General features: G+C 43.9%; 1 protein-coding gene across 9 annotated transcripts in view; it reads right to left on the reverse strand.

Annotated features, from left to right (window-relative positions):
- The window catches only part of Vps35l (VPS35 endosomal protein sorting factor like), a 122,722-nt gene that overhangs the window by 30,347 nt on the left and 76,445 nt on the right, over positions 1-15,930 (reverse strand). For 4 of the 9 annotated variants that reach the window (XM_087208928.1, XM_087208926.1, XM_087208925.1 and 1 more), the window contains 3 exons: positions 13,536-13,634; positions 12,004-12,081; positions 10,670-10,784 (listed from right to left, as the gene is read on the reverse strand). In XM_087208928.1, the coding sequence (XP_087065054.1) occupies positions 10,670-10,784; positions 12,004-12,081; positions 13,536-13,634 (292 nt within the window). Of the gene's footprint in view, positions 1-5,668; positions 5,823-6,426; positions 6,706-7,992; positions 8,244-8,322; positions 8,444-10,669; positions 10,785-12,003; positions 12,082-13,535; positions 13,635-15,930 lie in introns of those variants that run through there. The other 5 variants (XR_015450403.1, XR_015450404.1, XM_087208927.1 and 2 more) reach the window with 5 other exon arrangements.

The raw sequence follows: 15,930 nt of genomic DNA on the forward strand, positions 1-15,930 counted from the left end.
CCACAGAATGGAAAAAAAAAAAGACTGACATCTAGAATATATAAAAAACTAAAAAAAAAAAAATCAGACACCCCCCCCCCAGATTTAAAGACTCAATCCAAAAATGGGGATCTGAAATGAATAGACATTTCTTAGATGAAGAAGTGCAAACAGCAAACAAATATATGAAAAAAGGCTCAAAATCACTGGTCATTTGAGAAACACAAAACAACACAGAGATTCCTTCTCACTCCAGAAAGAAAGCTATCATCAAGAAATCAACCAATAACAAATGCTGGTGACGCTGTGGGAAAAAAGAAGTCTTCTTCATTGCTGGTGGGAGTGTAGACTGGTACAACCACTGTGGAAATCAGTGTGGAGATTCCTCAAAAAACTAAAAGTAGAGGTTCTATTCCATCCAGATGTTCCCCTTCTATGTTATCTTCCTGAAAGGGTAAAAAGCATCACAACACAGTGATATATGCACACCCATATTTATAACAGCACAATTTATAGAGCTAAATCTTGGAAACAGCCCATATGCCCATCAATGGATGCATGGATAAAGAAAATGTGGAATTTATATACAATGGAGTACTGCTCTGACATAAATAAGGATAAAGGAGTCATCTGTAGGAAAAGAGATGCACCTTGAGACCAAAATCTTAAGTGAAATAAATCAGACACACAAGATTAAATATCACATTGTTTCTGTCATGCGAGAAGCCCAAAGGGTAAACAAGGAGCATAATGGAGGATAGATATTGGGAAGTAGGAAGGACATGTTCAAATGGGAAGAGGAACAGGGAAGGGGAAAGGGAAAAAGACAGACAATGGAAGGAAAAAATGGAAACAAAGCTTTTGAAAATGGGGAGGGGAAGAAGGGCTAGGGGGAAGGGAGGGAAATGGGAAAAAAAGAGAATACATTACTTACAGGTTTAAATTCTCTATGATGAATGTGATCGAGATGTATGACAAATATGCACATAAAAAATAAAGTTAAAAAAAAAGAGAGATTCTCATTCTATTGCCCAAGTTGATCCTGGGCTCAAGTGATTCTCCTGTTTCAGCCTCCCGAGTAGCTGGGACTGCAAGTGTGCACCACTGGGCCAGGCTAATATCAACATTATAATGTATAACATTTTATTGTGCAGCTATTAAAGCCAAGGAAGGTGATTCATGATGAAATGAATAGGGATTTTTCATTTTTTTATCGTGTTTTGTTTTTGAGACAGGGTCTCACTGTGTAGTTCAGGCTGCCCTTGAACTCACTATGCCCAGGTTGGCTCGAACTCGGGACGATCCTCCTTCCTTAGCCTCCCAACAGCTGGGATTACAGACATGCGCCACTACACCCAGCAGGACATACGTTTTCTTTTAACCTACAGAAAGGAGGAAAAATAAGATTCCCATTCATAAAAAATATCACCCTTGCTGAGTGTGGTGGTTGTGCATGCCTGTAATCCAAGCAACTTGAGAGGCTGAGGCAGGAAGATCACAAGTTTGAGGCCAGCCTGGACAATTTACCAAGACTTCGCCTCAAAATAAAAAAATTTAAAAGGACTGGTGGTGTAGCTCAGTGGTAGAGCCCAGGACCACAAATCCCTCCGCCCACCTTCCTCTTCCTGTGGCTCTTGCTGTTCTAAGGGAGGACCGCCCTGGGACCCAAGCAAGGTACAGCACTAAGCTGGAGGAGGACACATCTGGTGGGCCCTACTGGCCCAGACCACTTTGTACCACATAGCAAATATGCCAGGGAGACCCCTCTGACCAGCTCCCCCAAGTAGCGAGCTGTTCTCCAGAGAGCAAGGGCTCTACACATCTGCTTGCAAGGGTTCTTCTTCCCAAGGCCTAGAAAAGTTTCACACTGTGCTCTGGGGCCTCTTCTGGCTCCTGCAGAGGACTCTGGGCCCAGTGGCCTCCCCTGGGCATATGCCCCAGAGGAGCTGCACTGCTATCTGTTGTGTTTGGAGGCTCTGAATGTGTGGCTGTCTCAACAACAGGGTGCACATCTGTCAGGAAGCTTCAAAATGCTCAGAATTAAGACGCAGGTTTGTTCAGTGTCCGAAAGAGCAACACTTGGGAAACAATCCAAATAGTTTTCATCAGTAGAAATATTTTCTCAGGGAAAAAAAATAGGGACAGAGGTCGGGGAAAATAATTTATAGCACTTCCAAAATACAGAAATATAATATGATCAGCCATTACAAAGACTGTGGTAGATCTGTGTGTATTGATGTGGGGTGGTGGGTGGGACGCACCAGATTTACTGATAAGCTGAAAAAAACCTTAGGAACACCATTATAGAAGGCTCAGTCTCATTTCTTTTCCAAGGGGACATGGATTGCATATGAAAATACAGAAGGACTGAGGAAGGAGGGGAGGCAGGCAGGATAGAGATGCAGAGAGACTATAAGAATGATGATTATTCTAATGGACATACAGAAAAAAATCGAGAAAAATGTCCAAACAATAGATTTTTAGAGGAAGGAGATGGGAGACAGGACAGAATACTGGAGATATCTTTTTTTGGCGGTACTCAGATTAAACCCAGGGCCCTTGCTCTGAGCTACATCCCCAGCCCTTTTATTTTCATTTTGAGACAAGATCTCACTAAGTCTCTAAATTGCCCAGGCTGGGCTTGAACTTGCAATCCTCCTGCCTTAGCCATCCAGGGTGCTGGGATTACAGGCTTGCAACCCCACACTTGCTCTACTGGACATTTTTATTTTGGGACTTTTGCTTTTTCAAAGTCTGACATTTCTGTACTGTTGGAATTTTTTCAAATGTATATTCCAAATTTTTATTCTAAAAATCACCAAAATTTAAAATAGCACACAGATTACCTCTAATTTCAGCACGGAACAGGACAATCTCCCTAAACATCCCCTGGACACAATAAAATAAATCTGGATTTAACGATGACCTACAGGAGTACATTCGTCCCTTGATGTCCTTGGCACTACAGATCTGAAACATGACTCAGTACATGAATCACAGGAGACACCAAGAAGAGATAACATAATGGGCCCACCTTCAGAGATGGCAATGTTTTTTAGATAATGTGTTAGATCAGTGCTAATGGAATTCTTTATTATTTGTCAGAGTCATAAACTCCCTCGGTCAAAGAAGACCTCGAAGGCAAATCACTCCACTCCCAGACCTTCAATCTATTGCAAGTCCTCCAACATAACTAAGCTGGGCACGTGCCTCAGTCCAGATAATGCTAAGAACACAAACAACATCACCGAAGACAAAATGTTTCAACAGTTGATGATTCTCACCCCTTGAATATACTTTTCTAACATTATTCATTATTCATTCTCTCAAGCTCCACGAAGCCCACTGCAAAACATCTTTACCAGTCTTCAACATTTTCTTGCTGTATAGATTTAGGTTTGGATTAACAATATCACTATAATGGAAATTTCCACAAAAATGCTGTGTCAGGAAATATCCAGTTCCTGCAAACTCTGTCTGCATCAAAGATTTGCTGTCACCAAGATATGGGATACCTCTGGTAAAGCCTCATGGTCCCAGGGGCCAGGTCACTATCCACAGCCAAGTTATGCACTGGGATTTGATCCTATTGCTAGCCTGTGTTTTCTTTGCTAGCCTGTGTTTTGTAATGAAATTCGTTATTAAAGCAGTTCTTTTGAGGACTTCAGTGCCTCTATTTCAGTGATATGTATACAGAGTAAGATCTAAAGGACCGTGAATGCCTAGAGACAATTAAACATGTCATTCATCATCACTTAATTGCCACCAATGACAGCTTAATCTAACCCTGATTTTGCCACCTGATTTATACAGCATGCCTTTTATGTTCACTCTATCAATATTTAATGGCGAGTGTCCACTTGGGACATATAAATTATTTCCTCATTTCAGCATCACCATCAGGAGACTCCCATATACCTGCTCTCGCACTGAGCCGAGCTCGCTCAGCTCACAGGTCACCTAACTCCTATATATAGACACTGCAGAGGTGACAAGCCTTTCTGTCATTCCTACAGGAGCTCAGAGCAAGCTGTCTTCTCTCTGTAATTATTATATGCCTAGATTTCCCTAAGCAGAAAGGATTAGGTATTCTCTATCTTAATTCTGGTTCCTGGTTTCCCACATAAATTTATCTAATGTTCACTCTATAATATCTCATCTCTAACAACTACACACACCTGGGACTAGAAAACTTTGCACTATGGTGCAGAAGAACGATTAACCCCAGGGAGGAGCAGTGCTTAAGCACTTGACGTCAGATAAGTCATTTCCTAGTTGGATGCTCCTGGCTGTCATACGCCTCAGTTTCCTCATCTGCAGAATGAAGACAAACCACCTTCTAGTATACATGGAATAAAGTGAGACTGCTTTGCCGTGACTTCTCATCTCTTCACCCTCGGGCCTCAATCTGTATCTCCCCAACTCAGTCTCCTAACTCACTCCTCCCAGACATCCTATTTCCTGGCCTCCTGGCCTCCAGGCATGTTCCAGGCTGAGGCCTTGGTCTCAAACGGCCTTGGACTCCCTGCACCACATCCAGATCCACCCTGACTTTCTGGGCTCTTCAGTGCCACCTCTTTAATGAAGGACTTTGCTCTTCTAAGCCAAAGGTCACTTCTCTGGGCTCTAAAATTCTCCGGCACATTTTATGGACCTGTTGTGTGACATTTACCACATGCTGCCTTAAATACTAATATTAAGCAGATTTGCTCTCCCCTGCTCACACATAAGTCTCTTCATGCCCATTCCTGTTTCTGGCATAATGGCTTACATACCAAAAATCACCAAGATAGGCCAGTGAGAAGGACAATGGAGGTGCTTACTATTACAGGGAGTGGAGAAATCTTCCAGGGTGACTCACTCATGTTCCTTTCTTGTGGATCCCACCAGTGGGTCCCACCCAGTCCAAGCCCTTGTACTCCCTGAGCTGGATGGATCACACAGGGACAGATGTGGATGTGGTGACAACCTTTATGCCATGAGCCTACAGCTTATGTTATCAGCTGTGAACCATTCCAGCTCAAACAACCGCCTCTGTCTGCATTCATCAAAGAGGCCTCAAGGTTTGAGAAAGTAAGTCATATCCAACATATCTTCAGAGGTTGTTCTGCTAACAGAAATAATAAGACCACAAAGACTTGAGAAATGGATGGAAACCACTTTTCCCCTTCAAAAGCCACCCTGTACACTCCAGGAAGAGGAAATGCAAAATGATTCTCTTCCACACTCCTGTCCCTGGCTACTTCCTGTAATGTCTACACAGCCAGTGGATCCACAGGGCCAACCCTTCCTTCAGCAACTCCTCCAAGCTGTTCCAGGCTCCTCCTAGCTACATCAGCCCCATCAATGGGTCTGTGAGCCTTGACATACTCTTAACCTAGCTCCTCTTCTTTTTTGTATAAATATGAAACTATTTAATACTAGTAAGAAAGCTTTCATGGAACTCTTCTGAATAGTTATTGCTTAAAAGGTATGGCCATATTGTGAAAGACTTGTTACCATTTTACCTTTATCCGTATTATTAAGAATGATCAACATTAGCATCCCAGAGCTGTCATTCATTCACTCAGCACTTACTGAGCACCCACGAGGCTGGCAATGTGCCAGGAGCAGGGATACCACCAAGAAGAAGACGGGTAAGACCTTGTGGAGGGGCGCCCTTGGGATGGGGAAAGCAGTGACTACTTACCTATCTACTTGTTAAGTAACAATGGTGATGAGGACAGTGAAGGAAACAAAGGTCGCAGGGATGACTCCTCTTCAGGATAACCTGACCTCATTTTTTGTCTGGAGTGAGGTTGGGGAGGCCAAGGATGGTGTTCCTAAAGACATGGCCTAAAGCTCTGGGATGAACACATGAAAAATAAGGTAAAAGGGGAAAATTTAAAAGAAGGGATGAGAACTCTGTAGAAGAGGGGAGAAAGTATTATTATCAGTGACAATACCAAAACCGTTCTAGTTTTTACACTACTGTACTTTGCTTGACTTGTTCTCTCTACTCTGTGCCAGCTTTGGAAGCACTGAAGATCTTTTATTTCCAGAATAATTGAGCTGTCAATCTTGAAATAAATACTGGCTTTCTTTTAGATTCCTAAGGTTTTGTGTATGAGAAATTACTGGGCTCTCAAAGCTCTAAAAGCAGAGTAGTCAATGCACACAGCACCTACAACCCCAAGGCCCGCTTGCACTGTGAGATGCTCTGATGGCCACAAGCAGCTACCGTGTGCCAGCAGGCCAAGTGCCTGAAGGGCATTTTTATCTCATTTACTCTTGACAGGTACCACCGCGATGGCCTCTACTTTACAGATGGGGAAACTGAGACACAGAAAGGTCAACTTGTCCAAGGTACCTGACTGCTAAGTGGTGGAGTCAGGGTTGGCACCACTGCATTCAGAGACTTAAAAGTCACTCTTAGCTGGGTGTGGTGATGCACATCTGTAATTCCAACTTTCTGGAAGGCTGAGGCAGGAGGATCACAAGTTGAGCCTAGCCTGGGCAACTTAATGAGACCCTGTTTCAAAATTTAAAATGGGCTAGAAATATAGTTCAACCTCCAGTACGAGGAAAAAAAGTCATCCTTAATCAGGGCCTCATCCCAATATGCTGCTCTTGGCCAAACACACCAGGTAATTCCACTCTTCTCTTTCAGACCATTCACTCTACCTGGACTGCTGATCGTTCCTTCCTCCTCCTCTTCCCACGTCCTCCCCATAAACATTACTTCTCCTGTAAAATATAGTCCTCCTTCAGGATTTGCAGGAGATAGGTTCCAGGACCCCCGTGGATACCGAAATCTATGTCCTCCATCCCTCAGATAAAATGGTGTAGCATTTGCATATAACCTAGGCAAGCCTCCCATGTGCTTTAAATCATCTCTAGATTACTTATCATGCCTAAAATAGTTGTTATATTGTTTAGGGAATGATGAGGGAAAAGGTCTATACATGTTCCGTATAGAAGCAATTGTCCTCTCTTCCATCCTCAAATATTTTCCATCTGTGGTTGGTTGAACCCTCAAATGCAAAACCTGAGGATCCAATGGGCTGACTGCACTCTCACTTTTGAGATTAGAAACTGTAATTAGCCTTTTTTGGGGGGGATCGGGGATCAAACTTGGGACCTTGCAGAGATTAGAAACTGTAAAGATAAAGGAACAAAAGTAAAAATAAAGAGCAAGAGACTCTGCTCTTGCTGGGGCATGTTAATAATCATTCAGAAAGCACCACTGACAAAGAAGGGGCAAGAATTTACATGTGGTGTAAGGGCTGAAAGAAAAGACAAACACATTTCTGGGTTTCTCTAGGTGGGAAGCATATGACCAAACAAATGGTATGCAAGTCTTTTGTTTCTCCTAAGTACACCAGGGGTGACAGGCAAGAGAACCTGCACCAAATCCCAGCATGCCCCAGTCTGCATGCAACACGGCTGTGTGCAAAGGGACAGAACCAGCCTTCCCTGTGCTGAGCTTCCCTGGGCATCGGCACTGGCCTGCCTGAGGGTTCAAGAGGAGTTGATTTGCTAGACTGGACCCAGTCCTAGCAAAGCCACGGGCTGATAAAGAAGATGCAATCAAAGCTGGATTAAGGAAGGCAAGAAAATGAATTGGGGGGAGGGCACTGTTTTATAACCAGCTGAAGAGGGAGGGTGTTTAGGGACACCAACAAAAGCGGCCCATTTCTATGAGCTTCATTTAATTTATATTTAGCCTTCCCCTTCTCAGTAATTGAATGCATTATTTATTTTGGCCAGCAACTGCTGCGTGTGGCTTTTAGAACAACAATAATAAGCTTTTAAGGTTTAGTGCCACAGCATTTAGAGACTCGGGTAAAGTCATCAGATAAATTTTTAAACACGGAGTAGAATCCGCATTCCCACTCTCCAGCACTAGCTTAAAGTGAGGCGTCAGGTGGGTGAGGAGCCCAGTTCTAACACCATGCAGATGAACACAGGTCCCTTGCTGTGGAGCACCGGCATCACAGGGAGGAAATCCTTCACACTTCTCGGAACAGCAAATCTTTGATGAAGATTTATTTAGCTTGAGAAATTTTGTTTTTTCTTTCTTTGATAACATGAAGCCCAATAGGGACTTTAGTCATAAATTTGTTGGAGATCTACAATATTCAAAGTCCTGTCCTGGTTTTATAAAGTTGGAAGAGGAAACTTTCAGACCACAGTTCTGGTCTCTGCAGCTCATGATCTGTGACTCATGCGGCAGGTGAAACAAAACTCTGTAGTCTTTCTTGTGTGTAGTGTTCTTGAACTTCCTATGAAGGAACCAATTAGTAAGAAGATTTAAACTTTCTAACATCCAAGGAAGTATCTTCTAATTTTCACTTTGCACGTCATCAGGTTTTTGGTGGCGGCTCCTAGTTTTTGTCTTATTTTGTTCCTTGCTAACCAATCCTCAGCAAAGCAAGAAGAAAGCTCCACACTTATCAACATACAATGAGCACAGGTGCTTGTCCTAGACAAGAAGCAAACAAACTGACAGTAAGAAAATGTCAACTTGGGGCACATGTAGTAATGACAATGAGGATGACAATACAGCATGACAGAGTGGCTACTTCAGCCAGAGCGGTCTCCAAAGAGATGTGGCTTGGGCTGGGGATGCAGCTCAGTGGTAGAGTGCTTGCCTAGCATGTTCAAGGCCCCGAGTTCCATCCCTGGTATCACAAACAAAAACAACAAATGAGCACACATGCAAAATCCAAGAGCTGTGGCTTGATTCTCACCACTTGCCTTGTAAAAATATTAATAATTAAACAGCAAATATCCAAAGGAAAGAACATTCTAGAGAGAGCAAGTACAAACGCTCTGACTTGGGAAGCAGCTTTGTTCAAACAACAGAAAAAGGGCCAGGGATTTAGCTCAGTGGTTTTGCCACCTGCTGCGAAAGCACAAGGACCCGAGTTCAATCCTTGGTACCAACAACAACAACAACAACAACAGAAAAAGTCCTTCCTGGCTAAATCTTGTTTTGTGATGAAGACAGAAGGCAGCCACTGGATCACGTGGGACTCAGGGCCAAGATGACTAATTCCCAAAGCTTTCGGAAACTCCTAAAGATGCCCAGGGGTTAAGAGTAAAACCAAATAGTGTGAAAAGATTCCTACAGGGCAACGAAGTTTGAAGACTCCTACAAGCAAAGGCTGGTCCTTGATCCACGTACAGACAGCCACCAGGCCCACCATGTCCTGGCTGGGTGAAAAGAACAGCAGAGAGTGACTTCTCTCCAACAGGCCCAGAAGACCCACGTAAGGCAACGTCAGCAAATGGTAAAGCACCAGGCACAGCCTAATCCATGAGGCTGGGTTGGGGACCACCACTGAGGACACCCATCCTCCTCGCCTGGAGTTACAGAAATCTCTCGCTTGGCACTTACACTTCCAGCTGTTTGCACAGCTGCTACCTAAGGTTTCCTGTAGTGCAAGGCCACTCAGCCACTCACCAGCAGAGGTCCAGGCCAGCTTCCTGCCTACTCCCTGCCTCAGTTTCCTCACCTGGGCAAAGGGCACCAACCTCAGGACCAGCCTCAAGTGTTTATTGGGAGGACGAGCCAAGATAATGTGTGTGGAAGGCTTGCCACACAACCACTGCTCCCTAAATGTTGCGCCAGGATCTCCATTACCCTCTGTGGTGTGCCCTGCTGGACAGACACCTCAATACCATCCTGCAGGGCTGTCCCAAAGCCCTGGACACACCATAGAAGCAGGTAACCAAGGTGCCCTGCAGCTAACATCTGGGACTCTTACCTGAGGGTGTTCCCCGGGCTCAGGGGAGGGGCAGGGCAAAGTACCAGGAGGTTCATGTCTCACAAGCATTACCCAGCGATGACAGATGGAAGAAAGAGATAAAGAACTGTCTTCCTCTCCCCTTAGGTGAGGTCACACTGAGGTGGGTTCGCTATCACCTCTCAGGTGCCCACAGCGGACACCAGGTGGCTTCCTTACCTTCTCCCTCACACCTTCCCAGCTCCCTTCTGATTCTCACTGAGGTTGCTTCTCAGCTGAGCCAATCCCCATTCCCACCCAGGGGTGGCTCCTGTGCCTATGACAGGGCTCCTTCCACACAGCCAGATTCCACTGGTGTGTCTCCGAGCTTTCATGCACACAAATGCCACCAACAAAAACCAAACAGGACCCTCTGTGGCTGAGCAGCCCTAATTCCCCTTAGATTTAGCTGTCCGAAGCCCAGCACCTCCAGGCTGCCTGACCCAACCTAAGATGGACTCAAGCAGGGCTTACAGGAAGCTCTCTATGCTCTGTAATCCATCGTACCTGCCTCTGTATACATGAGTCACTGGTGCGCTTCCAAGAGAGAAACAGATTCAAGCTGGCCATGGTGGCACGTGCCTACAATCTCAGGACTCTGGGAGGCTGAGTTGGGGACTGAGTTTCAGACCAGCCTGGGCAACTTAATGACTTTATAAGAACCTGCCTCAAAACTTACAAAACAATTTTTTAAAAAGGCTGAGTCTGTAACTCAATGTAAAGGCTCTGGATTCAAAACCAAGTACCCCCCCCCACACACACACACCCCAACACACAACCAAAACAAACAAACATGTACTTACCATTTCTCCTTAAGGGAATTGCTACACACACACACACACACAGCCTGGCCCAGCTTAGCCAAGTCCACTTTTCTTGGCAGCAGAGGATGTGCTCAGGCCAGGACCCTGCTGGCTCACCTTGGGAGAGGCACTGGTTGGCCAAGGCAACCTGACCAGAATGCAGGTAGAGGTTGAGGCGTGTGAAGATTCCCACCAGGGAGGGGATGGTGATGAAGCAGTAGGCAACACAGGCCTAGAGAGAAGCGGAGAGACCCAAGCGTTAGGCGGGCAGCGCTGGGCTGGTATAGTCATACTCCCGTTTTGCCCATCCTGTATTTTTAGCAAAAAGACAACAATTCATCCTTCCATTTTCTCCCTCAATAATCCTCCCCTCATTTTTCTCTCTTGCCTTTCCTATATAGCTGATGACCTTTGGAGGGGTAGGGATGAGGACAGTATGTTGTATGAAAAGTAATTCTTAATCCATCACTGCAGAAACTGCACAGGTACCACCTACTGTTGGTAAATTAAGAAGCAACTATTCAGAATGACTACTTGGGACCATGGAATGACCAGAGGGGCTGCTGCAAAGGGCCCGAGGGGGGCTGACTCTGAGGACACAGGCACATGGTATCAAGAGGCAGGGCTGCAATGCGTATATGATGCTTAGGTCCCACTGTCATCACTTCAGCATGATTTCAGTTCAAAGACACAGACACATATTGCTGTGATACAATTCTTGAATAGCATGCTCAAAAACCTGAAATTTCTTTTCAAACTTGTGAGCATAATGTTACTAAGGAAATAAAGGACTAAGCCTTCCAGTTACAAGCATGGCATATTACACAGACAATTATATTATCAGAGAAATATTTTGTAATATTATAATCACGTATTAGAGAAAGTTAGAGGTGATTCAGCTGGCGCACAAAAATGCAAATCCATCTCTTGACCACCTTCTTAAAACACATACAGATGGAAAGGATATCTCTTATCTGAAATGTTTGGGGCCAGAAGCATTTCAGAAAGATTTTTTGGAGACTGGAATATTTGCACACACATAATAAGATATCTTGAGGATGGGACCCAAATCTAAACACAAAACACATTTGTGTTTCATATCCACTTTATACATGTAGCCTAAAGGTAATCTTATGAATGAAGCAAAGTTTCATAGTATGGAATTTTCCATTTGTGGCACCATGTTGGTGGTACTCAAAAGGTTTTAGATGTTGGAGTATTTGGATTTTTCCATTAGAGATACTCAACTTGTACTAAAATTCAGATTCTTCTGATCATTTCTTTTGGAAACAAGAAAACTGACCATAGATACCAGGGAAAATTCATCTGAAAAATCAATCAACCCTTATCACAACACACTTGTCCTTCTCTGTGAACAGCAATTTAGTAACTCGGAAACTTAATAGCCCATGGGAGTTCACAGTCTGAGAGTCCTTATCCCTAGAACATACCCGGACAAATGCAGCCGTCTTTCTGGAATGATTTCCTTTCATTACTTTCCTTGTTTCCATTGCCAGTCGGTTCACACTCTGGATTTGTTATAAAATAAAACAGAAATGGTAATGAACGATGGTCAATCCATATTAACATCTTCCTTAGAGATTAGGACCCTAAACACACACACGCACGCATGTACATGCACACACACAAAATCAAAGCACAGTGGGACCACCACTGGTCAGCCTGAACTCCAGAATACCAAAGGGGTCCACAAGGGAAGGACAAGAGGTGCTCCCTAAACTAGTCACCACTACCAGTCGGCACTGCAGATGACCATTTTCTGGTTTAAGCAACTGTCAGGGTTCACTTCTCTACTTCCAGATATCCCTTGTTCTAAGCTTAAAATCTCAAAGATCTCAAAACAAAGCTCCTGATCTAGGAGCACAGCACACAATTTAGCTATGCAATACTAAAGAGAACAGTAATAACTGGGGCCACATCATTCAGCTGGGACACTCATCAGCTCATGTGACCCATATCCATACAGGCTCGGTACAGTTACTTATCCCTGTTTTGTAGATAAAGTCTCTACTTCTAGGTCTTAAGTTTGCTGAGCAACCTGCTGGAAGTAAAAAAAGAAAAAAAAAAGTAAAAAGATTGTTCTCCTTGAATAGACATGAGCAATTAAAGAGACTGAGGGAAGCTTTCCACAGAAATGGGAAGTTGGGACCTATGGTCCCCACACTTGTGGCAAACTCACTGGGGCGCCACATTTTACACGGAAACAGACTGTAGAGGGCTGCGGCGAGGCATCTCATGACTCAGCACCGGACTGCATTCCATCCCTTGCAGCCACGTCATATATTTGAAAAACTTTTTGACAGCTAGTACCAGGGCAAAAGTGAATGTGGAAAAAAAAAGAGCAACGAGGTACAGAAAAATAAGAGTAACAGTGTCTAATCCAATTCCAAGGTTGGAGAATTGTGCACTGCCCCATAAGTACTTAATTAGGATTACTTCATTAATACATAATTCTGGTTAAGAATAAAATTAAAATATTATTTTTCTTTCAATTTATGTAATTACTTTTTCCAAATGGCTTCCAGGTTGTTAGGCCATAAATACTAAAATTGCCTGAACTTAACTTCATAACAAACAGAATTGCTACTATTTCTTTTGACCTAGAGGCCACCGAATTACTGAGAGATGTCATAATCCAAGCAAACTGGGAACCTCTGGAGAGGCAACAAGGAATGCCAGGCTACTACTTCTGTAACTAATCAGTGTAAATCACTTAACTCTTCACTGTTGACATGCAGAAATAAGAATATTCAAATTTTGGAGAAGAGGCCAATAAAACCACCCAAAGATAGCAAAGTTGTAGATTTTTATTCACTTTGGAGACACTGCATTTCAGTCCCAGAAGACCAGGGGCAGCAAGGACCCAGCGAATCCCTGATAAAAATGGATGTATGGTGTCCAGATAGCCAATAAACATTTACTATTACTTTACTATTATGAACAAATGAATGAAAATCCTTACATGAATCAACTGTACAAGAACAGGCTCCAGATTGCAAAACATCGACCTGGACTCGACATAAAAACTGAGCTGTTGTTCAAAATCACGGCCAAAGGAAACCTAGGATCAAAGAAAAAGAATGCTATAAGGGACAATTCTGTCTTTAGATGGAACACCTGCAAAACACACTTAACATATTCTAACTAGAAAGACTTTATGTCAGCTGGATGTGCTGGTACATGCCTGTAATTCCACCACTCAGGAGGCTGAGGCAGGAGGATTGCCACCGAGTTCGAGGCCAGCCCGGGCTACATAGTGAGCTCAAGGGCAGCCTGGACTAATAATAGCAAGACCCTGTCTCAACTGTTGCCCAAACCCCAAAAGGCTTTGTGCTACTTCACCTGGTGTATAGCTGAAGATTGTAACTGCCATCTCAGCGCTATGACATGGGCCTTGAATGGGAACACAAAATGCCAAAGGGTATGAAATAGAAGCTCAAAACATGAATAGGATTTTCCAGACTCAGAGGAAAACCATGGAAAAGCAAATCATGGAATTTTTTTTTTTTTTTGGTCAGCAGCAGCTTTGTCACAGAACATAAATTTGGTTACTGGGAACTATCTGTCAGAGGAGTTTCCCTAACAAGGGCCACAACTTTCTGCTTCCTGATGGAGATCAGACCTTGGCAGCTCACGAGTGGCTGCCGGAGCCACAGAAGGAAGTTTCACCATAAGAACTCTCCCCTCTCCTATTTCTGTAAGTTTATGAACAGCTGGTTAGCAGGAAAAACTTAACTGCTACATCAATCATTTTTTGCCCAGAGGCTTACCCTTGCTATTTCCATTACAGCTACCAGTTTCCACATCTTATTTCCTCATATTCTTTTCCTTTATAACTCAGTGACTTTCAGACAAAGCCATAAATGGATAAACACCACCTACTCCGTACACTGTTTAAACTATGGACAAAAGAGCATCACTTGGTAAAAATCCATTGGTAATTTCCCATGTGGGAATTAAAAGGCTAATCCCGAATTTTATCCAAATTGGTATTTGACCCACAGAATCAGGTGCACAGTTTAATCAATGTTTGTTGCTGAACAAGCCACGCTTTCAGGTTTTTGTTTTATTTTGTTGTTTGAGTTACCAGGAATTGAAGCTAGTGCCTTGTGCATGTTAGGCAAGCACTCTGTCAATGAACTGCATCCCCAGCCCTCCAACATTATTTTCAAAATGATCTCATCATTTTTATCTCAGTCTGGTTGGTTCTGATATTTCTATTAAAATAGAAGATGCCAAGCTACATGTGGTGGCAAGAACCTGTAGTCCTCGTTGTTTGGAAGGCAGAAGGCTGAAGCAGAAGATTGCTTTAACCCGGGAGTTTGAGGCCAGCCTGGTCAATGTAGTTGAGACTCTGTCTCAAACAAAACACAACATACAAAAAAACAAAAACTGGCAGCAATGGATGCTTTAGCTTTGAGCACTAAGAATTAAGGCAAAGATTGTTCAGGCTGGGATGGTATACTGGTGGAAAGTTTCCAAAGAAGGTTGCAATAATCCATTCCACTCTGCTTTTCCATTTTTTGTTTTGAAAGAGGGTCAGGTTGTCACTGAATTGCCCAGGATGTGCCCGAACTTTTGATCCTCCCGTCTCAGGCTCCCAGAGTGCTGGGATTACAGGCATGCACCACTATGTCCGGCTATACTTATCCCTCTGCAAAGTGCCTTTGCATTCTTTCTAATAAGAGGTAGAGTCTCTGTCCTCCTCCCCTTCAGCACTGGCCCTGTGATTTGCTTTGACTAACAGACTGCAGCAGCACACAGCTGAGGCTCACTGTGTGATTTCTAGCTTTGGCTTTTCGAGGCCTTGCAGCTTCCCATGAAACCAACATCATGTGGGACAGCTTGGCTAAGACTCCCAAGTGATGAGAGTGGTGGAGAGGAAGGGGCTTCATGGAGGAAACCTGAGCCACTTGTGGCCAACACTGTGTCCAGGAATTGGAGCAAGGCTGTCCTGGATCCTCTGGCCTGATCTTACCACAGGAGTCCACACCTCCCTGAGCAGCCTGATTATTGCCCAGCCAACCCACAGAACTAATAAAACAGTCATTTAAAGCTCCTGCACCTAGGGTTGAGCTGTTCTATAGCAGGGAGTAACATGGATGGAGTTAGACTTACATGTCTGGTATTTTTCATGCCCAGTATTTTAAAAAAAAATTTTAAGATAGGACCTCAATGAGTTACCCAGGTTGAATTCAAACTTCTAGTCCTTCTCCCTCTGCCTCCCAGAGGGCAGGGATTATCGGCACACACCACCGCACCCAGCTGCCAGCACACTTTTTGCCATCCTCCGACAGCTGCTTCAGGAAGCCACTTCTCTCCACTCTTGGTCCTCGTGATTTGGATCACTCAGGTGT

This window comes from Heterocephalus glaber, unplaced genomic scaffold, assembly GCF_053883595.1.
Source record: "Heterocephalus glaber isolate CG9 unplaced genomic scaffold, H.glaber_assembly_v1.0 deba00000943, whole genome shotgun sequence".
Taxonomy (NCBI): domain Eukaryota; kingdom Metazoa; phylum Chordata; class Mammalia; order Rodentia; family Bathyergidae; genus Heterocephalus; species Heterocephalus glaber.